Below are 15800 nucleotides of genomic sequence, written 5' to 3'. Positions count from 1 at the left end.
ATTTACACGGCAACGGTGTTTTGGGTGCCTGAAAACGAAATTTTTGAAAACGGGTTTCAAAGTGCAAGTTTTTGAAAACGGTCTTCGTGTAAACAACAAAAATACGAATCTCTGAAGACGATGACATCATACACATGAAGTATTCGGTCTATATTGTTTCATAGCCATCTAATGGCCTGGCAGCAGAATACAGCGTTTTTAGTCATTTTCGCGGATCCGTGCGAATGGGGATCGTTTTGAAAATGGTGTTTCTGTACGCGGAAAACTCTAAGGAAAAACTTCTCTGTTTTAAGCATATCGTTGTCGTGTAAATGTACCCTGAATCTTGTCACATTCAAAAACTGTTGAATAGCTGATATATGCCCACATGAATCATTTGTATCTTATATTTCTGCATTATAAACTTATCCCCCTAACATCTTAACAGTGGTAAAATCACAGCAACAAATAGCATTTTGTAGGAAATACTTAGATAATAAACCATGTTCATTTTACATATACCAGTGAACTGGAATGACTGCTATATTCCAAGGCACTGAACTTCAAAGAATACCATGGCATTACAATGGTATTTGCACAAGTATTTTGTTAATGCACGTGTGGTGCAGGGCTGAAAGCACATGACCTTCTGTTTCGGAACACATGCACAAATCATATTCCAGCTTTGACCCATTTCACACTCATTTTGCCCTTAGTCCCAAGACTTGCATAAACTCTTATACACACACACACACTTGGTCTTGTTGCTTAACTGCCGAGTTTCTCCAGTGTGTGCTGTGTGTATGCGTGGTATTAGTGCGTATGCAGCAAAAAGACTGTTCAATGACTGAGTGTTTGTGTGCTTACTGCGTCTCTTCTACCCCCATTCACACATCCTCCCCTCTGTACAGCGCGCTTGCATATTCATTCCTCCTTTTCTTCATATATTCTTCTCTTTAAACCACTTCTTATCCTACACAGGCCAGTTCACCCCCTCGATCCTCTCTATATCTCTCTCTCCTCCTGGCACTTTTCTACTGTCAATTCAGAGCAGGGGGGAACGCCATTTATCTTTAACACCATACACACCTACTCTTTCAGCACACAAAAAGAAGAAACTCCTAAAAAATTCAATTACAGCCTCTGAGAAAAACGGCACGAGTATGGAGGGGTGTATTGCTGTATGTATGTGTGTATATGTGTATATATATGTGTGTGTGTGTTTATTACGTTTCCGCTCAGGTGATTATCTGAGGCAACCAGACTGAGCAAGCAGAAGACAGGTTCTGTTTAATTAACTCTTATAATTAAAAAAGGAAACGAGAGTGACAGCGAGTGAGTGAGAAGGCAGAGGTATACTGAGTGTGTCAGAGGCCACATACGCTAGCACTGAATGCTCTGATGTCCACTGAGCTCATGCGCTTCATTCTTGTTTAGTCGTGTTTACTTTAGTTTCACATCCTCAGGGCCCTTTTATGAGATTTGAGAGAAATAACTGCATTTATAGCTTTTTGCCATCAAGGACGGCTGGATTGTAATTACGTTTAGACCTTGATTGTGAGCATAGGACATTGACGGAGCAGGAGTGAGAACTCAGCAAAGAGGTAAATCTAAATCTGTTCTTTACTCTAGGGTTGTCATTACAGTGTTAGGACAACAAACACTACGAACAGTAATTACAAACCAGAAATTCTTGAAATCAAATCCAGCTGTAATACTATGTAATGCAGTTATTAGTTACAAATCTCATAGAGTGGTCAAGAATCCTTGAAACTAAAGTAAACAATTAAAGAAAGTTTCATCTAACTAGACACTTTAATGTTCTTGCTGTTAAAAACGTAAGGCACAGGTGAGCGGATGGGGGAAAAAAATGTGCAAGGTCTAGAGACACATTAAACTTTTTTTTTAATTGAGCACCAAGTTTTTAGAATGTCAGCGAGTCACTGCAAATGATTCAAGCGTGATGGTTAAAGTTGTCCATCTAGCACGTGTTTACATTGAAATACAATAGAAAGGTAGTGCAGTGGAATGGAAAAACACATTCTGTGTGAAAGGCCCCTACGGTTGTTCAGACATGTAGCTTTGTTCCCAGACAGGGATTAAAATTGTTACAGACAGGGATTAAAATTGTTACAATGTTGCAATATCTTCATTTTGCTTTCACAAAGCAACATTTCTTAAAGAACCAAAAATTTGTTAATACAAGTCATGTGCGAGTAAACTGTCCTCTCAGTGGTCAGAGTGCATCGGTTTATGTTCCGGGATTCCGGATGGATAGACAACGGCTTTGCAGGCTTATTGTGGCTTTCTTTGTAGCGGCCATTATATTACTGTCATTATATTATACCATATTTTATAATTTTGAGCAGGATACATAGCTTCGTTGGGACAACATTTTCACCATGTAGCTATTTCTGAGAATTCTATCATTTTAAAAATAAAAAGGCGTGATTTGGCTTTCAATGACGATGGCCTGCTCCTCCATCAATACATTATGATGCAGCCTGGTTCGCTGGTCCGTTGGGTCGGACTGGTTTCTCGCCACAAGCAAACTGCTTTAGAGTTTGTTTTTCACAACTCGTTCAGGCGATCTCAGATCATTTTTTTTGGGTGCAGATCCAAGCATGTCTGCAGTGTTCATATATGCATAAACGAACCGAAGTAAGGTAGAACACACACTCCAAATGAACAAGGTGTGAAAACACAGAAGTTCTGTTCTAAAACCTAGTGAGCTGCTATTCCCCATACATTCCTGAAAATCTATACCACCTTATAGTACACAATTTTAGCCAATTTATCCAGGAGCATCACATGTATCCTTCAAAGATCAACCAATCCTAGTATTCACTATGGAAAGCTCTAAGAAAAATTTCACCCAAGATTGTACATTTAGTTGAGGGAAATATATTTTATTTACTACTTAAAAATCAATACAATTATTTAATTTATAGTGCTGGGAAAAAGATTTTCCAATAAATGGCAATCATTATTTCAACAATCCAGATATAAATTTTTAAAAAAACAAGATCGATCTTTTACTCTATGCCCATTTTCAGTAGGTGTATGAAAATGTAGAATGTACATGGTAAAATAACTCCCTCAACTGCATAGTTTGAGCCCTGTTATAAATATAAATTGATGAAAATTTTCGTAATCTCCCAAGAAAGTTCCCTGTATCCCTGTTGAAACCTATTGCGCCCTGTCCTATGAAAGGGACGCAAACATACAACGTGACCAATGTAGTCCAATTCACAAACATATGACTGGTTCCTTTTAGTGAATCAAAAACAAAGCACAACCACTGTAGTACAATTCTTGAAACAAATAACTATTTTAATGAAGTTCAAAAAGACAAGTTACTGATTTTAGAAGATGGGCATGAATTGCAAAAAACACATACAAACCATATATTGTTGTAAGTGTATATCTATTGGCTTCATGTTTTATTTTTAGAAGCATTTCTAACTATTCGTTATGTATGAAGACAAAATGCGGAAATTAGTTGCAAAGTAATAGACTGCTCAGCCAAAACAAAAAAAAAGTCACTGTTTGGATTTAAATAGAGCCTATTATAGACTCAAGCATTTGCCTATGCACGATCGCTTCCACGTTTTGTCTCAGCCCGCCCAGTTACATCCGGTGCTTCGTCAGAAGCCGGTTTTGCATTAGGTGGAGATAATGGCAAATTACACTCGCTGTGTGCAAAAACTTCCTGCGGTTAACGTGAATAATGTTAACAACACTGTGAGGCAATTAGCTGTCACACATAAGAGTAAGAAAGAGAAAGGCTTTAAATTATATATTTCGACCTACATCGACAACTTTGAGGGTGAGTATTCTCTCATATCGTGCGAAATCCGACTAGCGAATCAGTTTCTAAAATCGTTGTCTCCGTTTCTGAGAAAATGAATTTTATTAAAGTTTTGCCGCCATACACTTCGCTATAGAACGCGCTATCCGGAAGTAAAGACGCTGGCTGAGATCCTACCGGAAATAGGTCATCAGCGTTCGTGCATAGAGCGTATTGGATCATTATTGCAGTGATTGTTATATTTCTAGCATGTTTTATGTTTGGCAACAGTTGCACCTCTTGATGGAAAAAAATGTTGTGATATTGTTTCCATCAAGAGGTCCATACATTTTTGGTCAAAATGTTGTATTGACAATGCAAGAGTCCAGCACTCTTTAAAGTCTCCTCCAGCACATCCCAAAGACTTCCAATGGATTTGAGGTCTGGACTCCGTGAAAATGATTATTCATGCTCCCTCGCACTATTCTTTCACAATTTGAGCCAGAGGCATCTTGACATTGTCTTCCTAAAATATGGCCATGTGTCGTCTTCCTACATGGTTGTTTAAGAAATAAAAAGATTCACACTTCATCAATTAGGGTTAAAAGAACTGTAACCATAAATATAACATGCTAGAAACATAATAATAACAGCAATAATGATCCAATCATAGACTCTTAAGCGTTTGCCTATTTAACAGTGCCTTTTTTTTTTTTTGCCAGGCAGTTATCATATTCAGTTGTCAAATAGTGAAGCTTGAGTTATATATACCTGAATTTTTCCAATCATAGTTGTTGACACCACAAATATGCACATAATAACACTAACACAGGGTATTTAGGAAAATGCAGTGTGAAATGCCAAAATAGCCAGAAAAATAATTGTAAACCCCGGGTAAAGAATACGCAATGTGAAAAGTAAAGCAAGATAACCCAAGATTCCATTTACCAGGGTTTAGAATGATCCAGGGTTAACTATTTCAAGTGTAAAAAGCCCTTCTGTAATGCTTCCCTCTATAATTAACAACATTAGCAGAGAGAATTTTATAGTGACGGCAAACATTATACCCATAAAGTCAAGAGTTGGTGAATCGCAATCAAAGCAGGAGATCTACAATGATAAAAGCCAATCCATTTGATGAAAAACAGACTATTGCACCAAATATTTGTGCTGTACTGTGCTTATTTGAGCAGTGAATAATTAACTGTGCTAATGAGAAACTATTGGATTAACTATTGATGATTCGCATTAGAAGCACACGTGTGACCAGACCTAAGAGTTCAAATTAATTTTTATTAAGTTGTTGTCTCAGTTGCTTATATAGACCGCAGACAGCGACGCAGCTCACTAGGTTTCGGAACAGAGCGAGTGACTCTCGTTTTCAGTTCATTCCCAACATTAACATATGCAGTAACTGCACTCCCTCTCTTAAAGCCAACTCTGATGTCACCATCTGAAAGGTCACACTAACCTTCACATTTCCACCAATCAGGTCTGGCGGCTCCTCGTCCGTCTCCAAGGCGACGTTGATGGTGGCGAATGGTCGGCTGGCCATCTGCTGCATTTCTCGCAGGAGTTGCTGAGGAAGAGAAGAGGAAGATTATCCAACGGTGTTACATTCACACACAAACATGCATACAGCTCCGTGTGCCGTTAAAGCCGAGATCAAAATAAAAGTGAATGTTGAAACACGGCTTGAAAAAGATGCAGGTTGAATTTAAAAGAGAGAAGGCCAGATTGAATAAAGCTTGTGAGCAAATAAATGCATAAAAGGACCATAAAAAGAAAGTCAAACAAAAGGGAACTGTAGTGCATATCTGCGCAGCCTTTTAACTGTCAGAGACGGAGAGTGAGCGTACAGAGAACAGATGAAACGCTTTTAAGCATAATTGATGCCACTCTTTGCTTATTTCTCAGAAAAAAAAGAGGATGCAAACACATAAATTGGCACAAATCATCCAATAAAAAAGGGGAAAAATGAAAAGGTTATATGCAGGTAGGAAACCATCTGATAAGTATAGATATTGAAATATCAAGAGCTGTGCTCATGTGTTTATTTTATTTTGAGATCCGTCTTTGAATGTCTGTCGACAAATATGGGTAGACTAATGGCACGTGACAGACTCAAACCGGCATCATTCATGAGGTACACTGTGATTTTGCCTAGTAAGAGAAATATGTTGATCCTGGCTGGAACAATATTCCTGTCTGAAAATTTAGTCCTAACACCATCCCTACCCTTAAAGGGTGACTTCAGGATTTAGCATTAAGCTTTGTATCAGTAGAAAACCAGTAGTATTTTCTAATTCAATCTAACTGAATTCATTATGATTGGTGAATCTGAATGTAGTGTTTACATGAACGCTAAACAAGTGATCGGTTGATGTGTGTTTTAACATTGCTAAGATAATTCCCGCTCCTCCGTGAGAGATACGAGACCGGTGCGTCTCACAGGTGTCGCTCATCAGTAATCACGCCACCGGCCTCGCGTCGTTCTCCCGCGGCCCTCAGTCTCGTCCTGCACACCACAGTAAACATGATGAATGGCGACTGTAGAATGCAAAAGCCGAATCCCAGACATTATGGGCGATCTCGAAAACCCGGGCAGACTCATCACACTCATCATGGAGACTCACTAGTAGCCTAGCCTTGTTGTTTAACATCTGCGCTCTGTTACTGGTAGGCGTGGGCTCCTAGGGCAGCGAAGCAATTGCATTCCGGGAGTTGTCTTTCATCCACATAAGGCAAAAATAGATTTTCTGGATTTTCTCAGTCAAGAAAGCTCCAAATTCAAAAATAATTGAACATTTCTTCTACATGAATGACCCATTTTAAATACACATTCCTCTTCCCAGAGGTGAAGTGTCCCTTTAAACACAACCCAACCCTAAAATCAATGGGAAATGATAGGTGAACAACACCGCAATCAACTAGTGGTCGACCAATATATCGTCAAGGGCGATATTTGGCATTTTAAAAAATATCGGCATCGGCCGATATGTTTTTCTGATTGGCCGATGTGTTGGAAGCGGGACTTTTATTTTGACGGGCGGTGCTGAGAATACCAGCGCCTAAGAAGAGAACACCAGCGCCTGCTCACACAGCCCTCACTGACATTCTCCGTCTTCATTTATTTACGATCTCTGTCAGTCATATCTAATACTTTGTTAGACAGAACTGGTAAACAAAGAAAGTAAATGGTATGCGAAAAAGTAAAGAGTTGCTTTTATATTATTTGTAACAGAAAAGAAAAACAATCAGGCTATCATTTACCGTCAACATTCAGCAAATGTGTATCTACATAATTTAAACAAATCTCTGAATATCTCTAATAAACATTTTATTTCACAAACCTTGCAGATTTAATCGAATCCAGCTGTGATATCTTGTGAATTGTTCATTTCTAGCCTGCATTAAACGTGTTACTGCGAGTGACGGTCGGTCTGCGCAAAGTCAGTGAATGCGAACAGAAGATCAGCTTCACAGGAGACGCGATCGAAAAACATAAAATCCTTAATTTTAAAATATGCTGTGCTATATCCAGTTGCCCAGTGTCATATTGTTTTCACTGTGTGCTGTATGTAATATTAACGTTACCTTGTCTTTATTTGAAAAAATACGATTACCAGTGTGCACGAAATTACCAGATTACTGAGTGCTGATACAGTGTTTACTTCCTTTTTATTCACATATTCATATATTTTTAAACAATTACTTTATTTGTGAAAAATACTGTAATAGGATTGCAGATTCAAGAAGTTGCCATCTAAAGTATAAGCATGTTTATTTTAAGGATTGGTTTTCTATTTTCTATTAAATATTGATTAAAGTGCGTGTGTGTATGTATATATATATACACACACTATATATATATATATATATATATATATATATATATATATATATATATATATATATATATATATATATATATATATATATAGACTTTATATTGGCTATCGACCACCCTGCTCTCTAAGATATCGGCATCGGCCATAAAAAAAAAAAAAAAAAAAATATCGGTCGACCACTACAATCAACAAATTAGATTTGAGTGAAAAATTTACAGTTTAGGCTTACAACCAGGGTTAGGTTCTACTTCAATGTTGTTCCAGGAACATGTTGTACTTGAAGTCAGGTTTACCTTCATATGAGCACCACATCTCCAGAAGAAATCACAATAATATTTTCTAAAAACGTGTAGTTCTTGTTTACTAAAACCAATTAAAAAAAGAAAACAAATTTTAATTTGTTCCATGTTCTATTACCCTGCTCAATTAAAATATGAAAAGCTAATATTTTAAGTCACTGTTTTAATATTTATTCATGTTAAATGTATTATTGTGTTTTGTATTTACTTGTACTCAACTGCTATACAACTACTTGCCCCCATGAGGGAGAATTCGACCTAATGGTAAAGTAAAATTAAGTAAACTCAAAAATGACAAAATGTTGCCTTGGTAGCTAACTGAAATACAATGTTAAGTTGAAGTACTAAAAATAATCAAACTAAGCTGAAAATAAAAATAATTAATATAAAAACATACTGTATCAAAATATTAAAACTAAAAATGAAAATAAAAGCGAATCTACCTACATATCCCTCCATCAATACCCATCCATTCATAAATGCAAATATGGTTTACATATTTAGTGAAAATGTTGTTAAAACATGTTTCTTTAAACTACATTTTCACTGTTTTAAGTTCCTACATTAAACATTTTAAATTGAAAGTTTCAGAATATCTCAAATGCTCTCTGATGTTAATAATGATGATGGTAGTAATCTGAATCAGTATGTATGAAAGAGAAAGACAGATAAAGAGTGATAAGAGCAAAAACAAGCTTCTTCACAGCAAACCACTCAATTAGAAATCCCCATCATCCAACTGCCATCTCTCTCAGCAGGAACCACAAGTCATTTAATCGGTCTGTGCGTGTGTGTGTGTGTGTGTGTGTGTGTGTGTGTGTGTGTGTGTTTGTTGTGTATCTGTCCGTCCATGTTTGAAGTCTCAGCCTAACACACAACAGAAATTCTAATAAAGACAGAGAGAGTGAAAGGAAGAGAAAGAGAGAGAGAGACAGAGAGAGCAAGCACTCCAGGGAGCACAGCAACTGTCACACACATACCCACACGGTCCCATTGCAGAACATCAAAGTGCATATTTACTGATGTGTGCTTTAAACTACTGTCAGGAATATAAGGCATATCCAAGGAGACAGAGCAGAGGGGTAAAGATGGATGAGGAGAGGGGAGAAAAGAGAGAGATCTTTCAATCAACCTTCAGGAGAGAAGCAGTGCTAAATCAGATGGTGAGGTGTAGCCATGCTGAATACTGATCTGAGACACGCTGTATGCTCTGATCTCAATCTTCAATGCGTTTCACCCAGCTTTTCTGGATTGGTGGTTTTAGAGGGGTTTTGGTCACTTGTCAGCTAGTCTCGCGTAGCCAGACCTTCTGCCATCAGTCTGAACTCAATAGAAGCTTTCATTGGTCAAAGACCGCCCAGAGGCAACCAATCACAGCTTTTGTTTAGCGCTATATTTAGGTGCGTGTAACTGTAAAGTAAATGTACCTACAATAACAGACAGGCAGGCTAAAAGTTGTGGACGTATTTTAAAGAGTATGCTGTGAAAATCTTTGGAAAAAAATCTACTTTTGAAATTCTAGCTTTTAGTTGATCCTGTTAAGCGCTCATATTCACAGTACACAACTGCTTCCTTCCATAAGGGGGTTTGGCATTGCAACGACTTTGTTTCCAGCAAGCTTTTAAAGAACGTGACGCACATCTCCCAGAAATACAGTAGAATTCAACCAATCAGATGACGATTTTGTGTGCCTTACACATCAGACATTCAGCTAATGTTCCCTGGAAGGGACGTCTGAGGCTGAAACTCAATGTCAGCTGGTTAGTCTAGACCAGCTTAAACCAGCTATGCCAGGCTGTTTTTTTATGCAGTGAAGCTTTGAATTGTCTCATGGTTCAATGGGGTTCCACCGATTTCTTCTACACACCATTGGTTTACACAAGCTTTGAACAGACAGACAGCAAAATCTTATTAATTGTTGTGTCTGAAAATTTGTAAATGTTCTTGAGTCACAAATATTTACATTTTGCATAAAGTTTCATCCTGAGTGAGACCGACTGAAGACAATAAAACTTCACTGAAAGAATGGCAGAATTCTAATTAGGAGTGTGATACTTCTGCAACAACTTATAAAAACAGATATTATGCTGTTTTGTATTTACTTGTATCTAAACCCCATCCATATGGTTTGAAAACCTTTGACATTTATGATGTCTGATGCGTCTCATGAGTTCAGCAATGCGGAGAAATATCAAATCGTCTTCAATCCTCTGATGAAATGACAGCTCCTCTCATGTCTTTTGGCATCGTGGGGACGCTAGAGTCATTAGTAGGGCAACCAGTATAGACAGAGCGAATATTCACAACACTGTCTGAAAAAAGGGATCTGATTTCATCACTTGTAAAATGACAGTGGGGACAGTCGGTCCTAAAGATTGGTTTTGGAAGCACTGTAAAAAAGCCATAGATCGATGGATGATTGTCAAGAGAAAAAGGAAAACATGCAAAAATGAATCATTTAGTTGCCTATGAGACTGCCGGTAAAAATAATGGCATTGTATGTCTGTTTTATCTAATTGTCTCAGCAACAGGATGAGAAAGTGCAAGAGAGAAAGGCTACAAGTGGGAGGAACATGACAGAGAACAGGAGGGAGCCATCCAACAAACCAGAGATAAACCTGGACCACTGTGAGAGATTAATGCAGGAATATAATCCCCCAAATGAGCCGTAATCCAACTGCCTAATTACTCCCACAAGCCCCTGAGACTATAGATTAGTGGAATTAATATCACTGCCTTGCAGCAGACAGAGAAAAAAAAAAAATGCACAGAGTTCAAAGAGACATGTGTCTTTTAGCCACAACTCGCATGCTAAATTCAGGCACAGACATCTGAATTTTGTTTTTCAATGATTTACAACATGCTTTTTGAGGTGGGTTTGATCTGAAACACTGCGTTTGACAAACACATTTTCAATAAGGATATAAATAGCAAAGCGCCTACATATGATTCTCAGATTCAAAGCTAGAAAATTGATCTGTTCTCTTTTTGTACAGAAAAGCAATCTGAAAATCTGCAGTCTGTCTGTCCCAATTTCTGTTTTTTTTATATATTTGTTTTTTTTTTTTAAAACTTTTGACCAATTAATCTCCAAGAATAATTACTGGACAAGAATTTATGAAAAAATTATATATATATATATATATATATATATACATATATAAAATCTCATATGTCTAGTCAATAAGAATGTCAAGGGCATGCAAATCTTCAGTGAATATACATTCTATGACTTCTTTCTATTAATTTATTTTTAACCCTGAAAACCGCTATTTAAAAAAATCTCTGACAGGCTTTTCATGACCATGTGTAGCCTGATATTGTATGACCCTGACAACTAGATACATTCACCAGAAATTCCCTTTTAGATGACCATTTAAAAACCAATCATGCCTCCAAAAATTAAATCTGCACTCAACGCCAAATCACAATGACAATGCAAGAGTACGCATTTCATTACAAAAATAAACACATAAAAACCATCAGTTCAATTAGCATTCGGATCATGAAGGAGCACTTAAAAATACTGAATTGTTACAATTCAAACTGTTAACAAAGCAACAAGTAACACTGAACCAATTGAAACCATGCAACCAACACGAGTAAAGTTTAATTCTCAAGTGAAAACCCACTCTAGGCTTAAAGTTCAGCCATTTTTTTTTTGTTGACAAAAAAAAGGTCAATTGTCAATAGCTGTCGTCAATCAAGAGTGACCACTCACAGAAGTCACTTTCAAACCAAGCAGCTTTTCTTGTCAATCTGCAAATTCGTCTGAACAACCTGAACATGATCGGAATCTGTGTGAAGAACTTTTTCACCCTCACGTAAAACTCATAATCGCGCAGAATTTTATTTCCCGTGGTGAAAATCAAGTTTTTAAATGTTGTTTATGTCTATGAGGTGTTTTTGATTTGCTTTAAGACAAACCATGTGCAAATTCATGTCAACACCATTGCTGAATATTTTCTTCTTAAAACTGCAGTGAACCAAAGGCAGTCTCAAAAACACGGTTTGAAATCGCTGGTGTTTCTGACGTCAAAAACTACCTTGTAACCAATCAGGTCACGGTACAATCGTCAACGAGTGGATCTCTGAGCTGGTGTGAGTGAGTGCAGGTGGGGCTAATTTGCATATTCATTGCATATTCATAGAACCGCGTATGCTACAGTAAATGAGGCAAGGGTGTAGTTAGATTCAAGCTACTTAAAGACATGGAGTAAAAAATTTTCAAGGAAAAAAAACGTTTAAATATGTCATTTTAGTGATCAATGGTGAGTTTTAAGGGACGAAATTATTGACTACAGGGGGACTTTAAATGACTGGTTTTCGCCCATGAAATTTCACTGAGTGGGTGCTAGTAAAAATAGTCACATTTGCCATTGCTCTAAGTGTTAACATTGTAAACTACAGAAATCTAGAAAGATGAACAAAGTATTTTATCATGGAATGTGCAAAACTGCGGGAGGGGGGGTTTGGGGGATTTGCCTCACACCACTAGTTAGTATTCACTTTTTTAAGAAACAGGTCAACAGTTCTATAAAGTCTGGCAAGATAAACTCATGGTCATTTTTTGTACCAAAGCAAAACGAAATCGTGCTCTGAGGGATATTGGAGTGATAAGATAAGGGAATACAGGAGAGCCTTGCATGACCTGTAATGACTAGAATGTTCTCGTTAACCATGGCATTTTTGTGCAGCGGATGTGGGCCGGCGCACAGGCATGCCCACGTTGCTTGTCATCTTAAATCAGTCTGAAGCTGCAGCCTGTTCTTGATTGCCACGAGTGGATAAGGAAAGCTTGTGCCAACGAGTCCCACTGGTATTTACTGAACTGTTCTGCTGTAATAACCCGTTGCCTTCACGGTGGCACAGGGATCAGTAAAGACTGGATCTATTACAGAGAAATATGTTGATGCCAAGGCAGCACCATTTCTAGGAATCCAATTCTCTACTGCAACAGATTGTTAAGATTAGTTCACTTGGACCATATGCTGAAATCAGTGTTTTTAGTGTCGAGTCATCCATTACACATAGTGGGCGGTAGTGTGTGTGTTTCTCTGTTGTGTGTGTGTGTGTGTGTGTGCGTGTGAGAAACACAAATGTCAAATTTTTTTACTCAACAAAACAACTGTTTGAGATTGTGTGTGGGTGAAAAAGCAAGACCTTATTACTGCAGAGGGAATCTGACCTCCAATCGAGAGGAGCTAAGAGTCTGACGAACTTGGCTATACAGCAGTTAAAACACACAAACTCATACAGGACCGGGCGAGTTCCTCTAAACCCGCATCCCTTCATCAAACAGAAGGGGGGAGGCTGATGCAAGCTTTTACACTCAATCCTCTGAAGAAATACAGAGTGAAGAGAGAAAGGAGTGACTGAAATGAAAGAATGAAAGCTAGAGAGAGAGAGAGAGAGATTGAGGGAGAGGTGGAGACAGACTCTGTGCTGACTGAGTGAAAATGTGGTAAAGAATAGATGATGCCCTTCTTCCGCTCTATTTTCATCGCAATCTCTATCATAATCATTCCAGCTCCTTCTCTCCAAGGTTATTATCGTCAACTAAAACTATAACCAAGACGTGATACTATAAATGTGCACCACAAAATCTGAACATTCAGTGAATTAAATCACATCATTGCACTTCCTGGCTGTAGTGTCGCACCGTCTCTCAAGCATGAACATTAGAAGGGCATTGGTGATGGGCACAATTTGGCTATGATCTGGTGTAGGACTGCAAGATTTTGCCAAAAATTATATATACTCTCATTTGTGTATGTGTGAGAAATCCATTTAGGACTGAACGATTTTGGGTGTTCGGGAAAATTATGTAGGGGAAAAAAAGGGTCAATTTTCTATTGTCAATAATGTGGCGATGTATGAAAACAGCTCACAGAGAAGTCACTTAAACCAAGCAGAATTTTTTTAATCCATTTGAACAATTTAAAAGGAACAAATTTTGTCATAATTTACTCACCCTCGCGTTCTAAACCTGTACAAGTTTCTTTCTTCTGTTGAACACAAAAGATGATATTTTATGCTGCTGAACCATAAACGGTCCGGAGGTGTCAGAGTGTAGCATAAATACACTAGATTAGATGGTAATGCAGTGTGCTGTCTTATGAATTGAATATTCAAAACGTTTAATTTAACTTTAAAAAGTAAAAATATAAATTTAAAACAGCATTTTTTTAATCATTAAAAAATACAACGGCAAACTAAAACTAAACTAAAAAACCAAAACATATTGAAAAAATAAAATAGGCCAACCAATAGGCCAAATAATATAGTCTGCCATAATCATGACATATTTAATCATACGACCCTGAGTCACAATCTCCCTAATTACAAACAGATTCAGTTTGTTCATGATCTCAAACAGAGATGGAACAAAATATAGGATGACTGCTTGAGTACGATAGGGGCTGTTTGCCCTAGAGGAGCTCTGATCATGCAACGCTTCTCTTAATCAGCTCACACACGCCAAATGTAAAATGTGTCAAGACAAATAAAACATTAGCGCAGAGGTGAACCGTCTGAGTAGTGTTTTAACTCCACAGAACTGACTGCAATGACAGTTCAATCTTGTGCTGGTGAAAAAAGTGCATCCCAACCCAACCACTGCTAAATAAAACTCGAGAAAACACCCAGAGGACATTGCTTTGCAGAGAAGAGGGGTCTTGGGAAAGGAGACGAGGCTGTGTACAGGACAGTACAAAGAAACAAAGCAAGATCACTGTTTGCAAGGCTCTGCCATACATTATGATGAAGAAAAAGACATTTCTCCAAGCGCCAGAAACCCCCTGCTGCCAAACAAGCGGTGTTCATGCTGGAACTACAGTTTCTGCTCAAACCTTTTCATTGGGAGGGTAAGGATGGATTCTTCAACATTAAAGAAAACAGTGGAAAATGCTTTTTCAAGAATAAAAGAAATCAGAAGGGGCCCAACCTGGTGTCTCCTGCAACAGAACGTTTACCAACTGTCCAAGGATTTTTGGAGATTTTCTGACATTTTTGTCCTACTGTTTCTGTGCTGAAAATGAAAGAAATATTCTATCAAAACTATAGCATCACAACTGAAAAATCCTTCAGTCTTGACCAGCTACAGATGGTCACAAGAATGTGACTGCCTTCTCAACACTGTCCAAACCTCCTTCCCCATCACACAAAAGAATATATTTCTGCTAAAGATTATAAGGGAATAACTGACAGAATTAATTCTGATAAGCATTCAAAAAGAATACAAAATTAATTTTCCCAACATCAATTATTCACTCGTTTTGGCTGCATCTGTCACTACAAAGACCAGCTGCAGATCATCAAGAACACAAAGGACTATTTGCAATCACTCGCCATCCATGAATGGCATTTGTCTCCAAGACAAGTAGGAGGGGTTTATCACTGACCCCCTCCACACTAAAACTCTGTCTTTTCCCAGATCTCCCTTATAAGAAGTTAATCAAGAAAAAACTACCTGAATAAATTCTCTCCCTGAAAATGTGTAATAAACCGTTAAAGGTCATATCAGAGAAATGTTTTGACATTTTCCCACTAAGGCTCACTTTTTTACTGACTAGTTTTTGCACAAAAAATGTGCAAATTTAGCACATAGTGGATATATATATATATATATATATATATATATATATATATATATATATATATATATATATATATATATATATATATACTCTCTCACTGACCCTTAAAATCAAAACAAGCCATCTTTAATATCTTCTATGACTATGCAAACACCCTCTTCCCTCATGAAATGAGAAACTTTGCTGGGCTCGAGTTGCAGATTTCCTTTTTGAGTACAATATACTTTTTAATTGCAGCATCCTTCAATAATAGACTCTTTGAAAAGTCTGCACTTCATTGTGA

General features: G+C 37.6%; 1 protein-coding gene across 1 annotated transcript in view; it reads right to left on the bottom strand.

Moving 5' to 3' along the window:
* Nucleotides 1–15800, bottom strand: part of atrn (attractin) — an 81139-nt gene that overhangs the window by 3127 nt on the left and 62212 nt on the right. Inside the window, exon 27 of the mRNA XM_077237467.1 lies at nt 5241–5348. Within this exon, the coding sequence (XP_077093582.1) occupies nt 5241–5348 (108 nt within the window). The remainder of the gene's footprint in view (nt 1–5240; nt 5349–15800) is intronic.

This window comes from Siphateles boraxobius, unplaced genomic scaffold (assembly GCF_051911475.1).
Source record: "Siphateles boraxobius isolate OS27281-9 unplaced genomic scaffold, OSU_SipBor_1 20, whole genome shotgun sequence".
NCBI lineage: Eukaryota > Metazoa > Chordata > Actinopteri > Cypriniformes > Leuciscidae > Siphateles > Siphateles boraxobius.
Note: the sequence above shows the minus strand (reverse complement) of the source record. Positions and strands in the feature narration are given on the sequence as shown.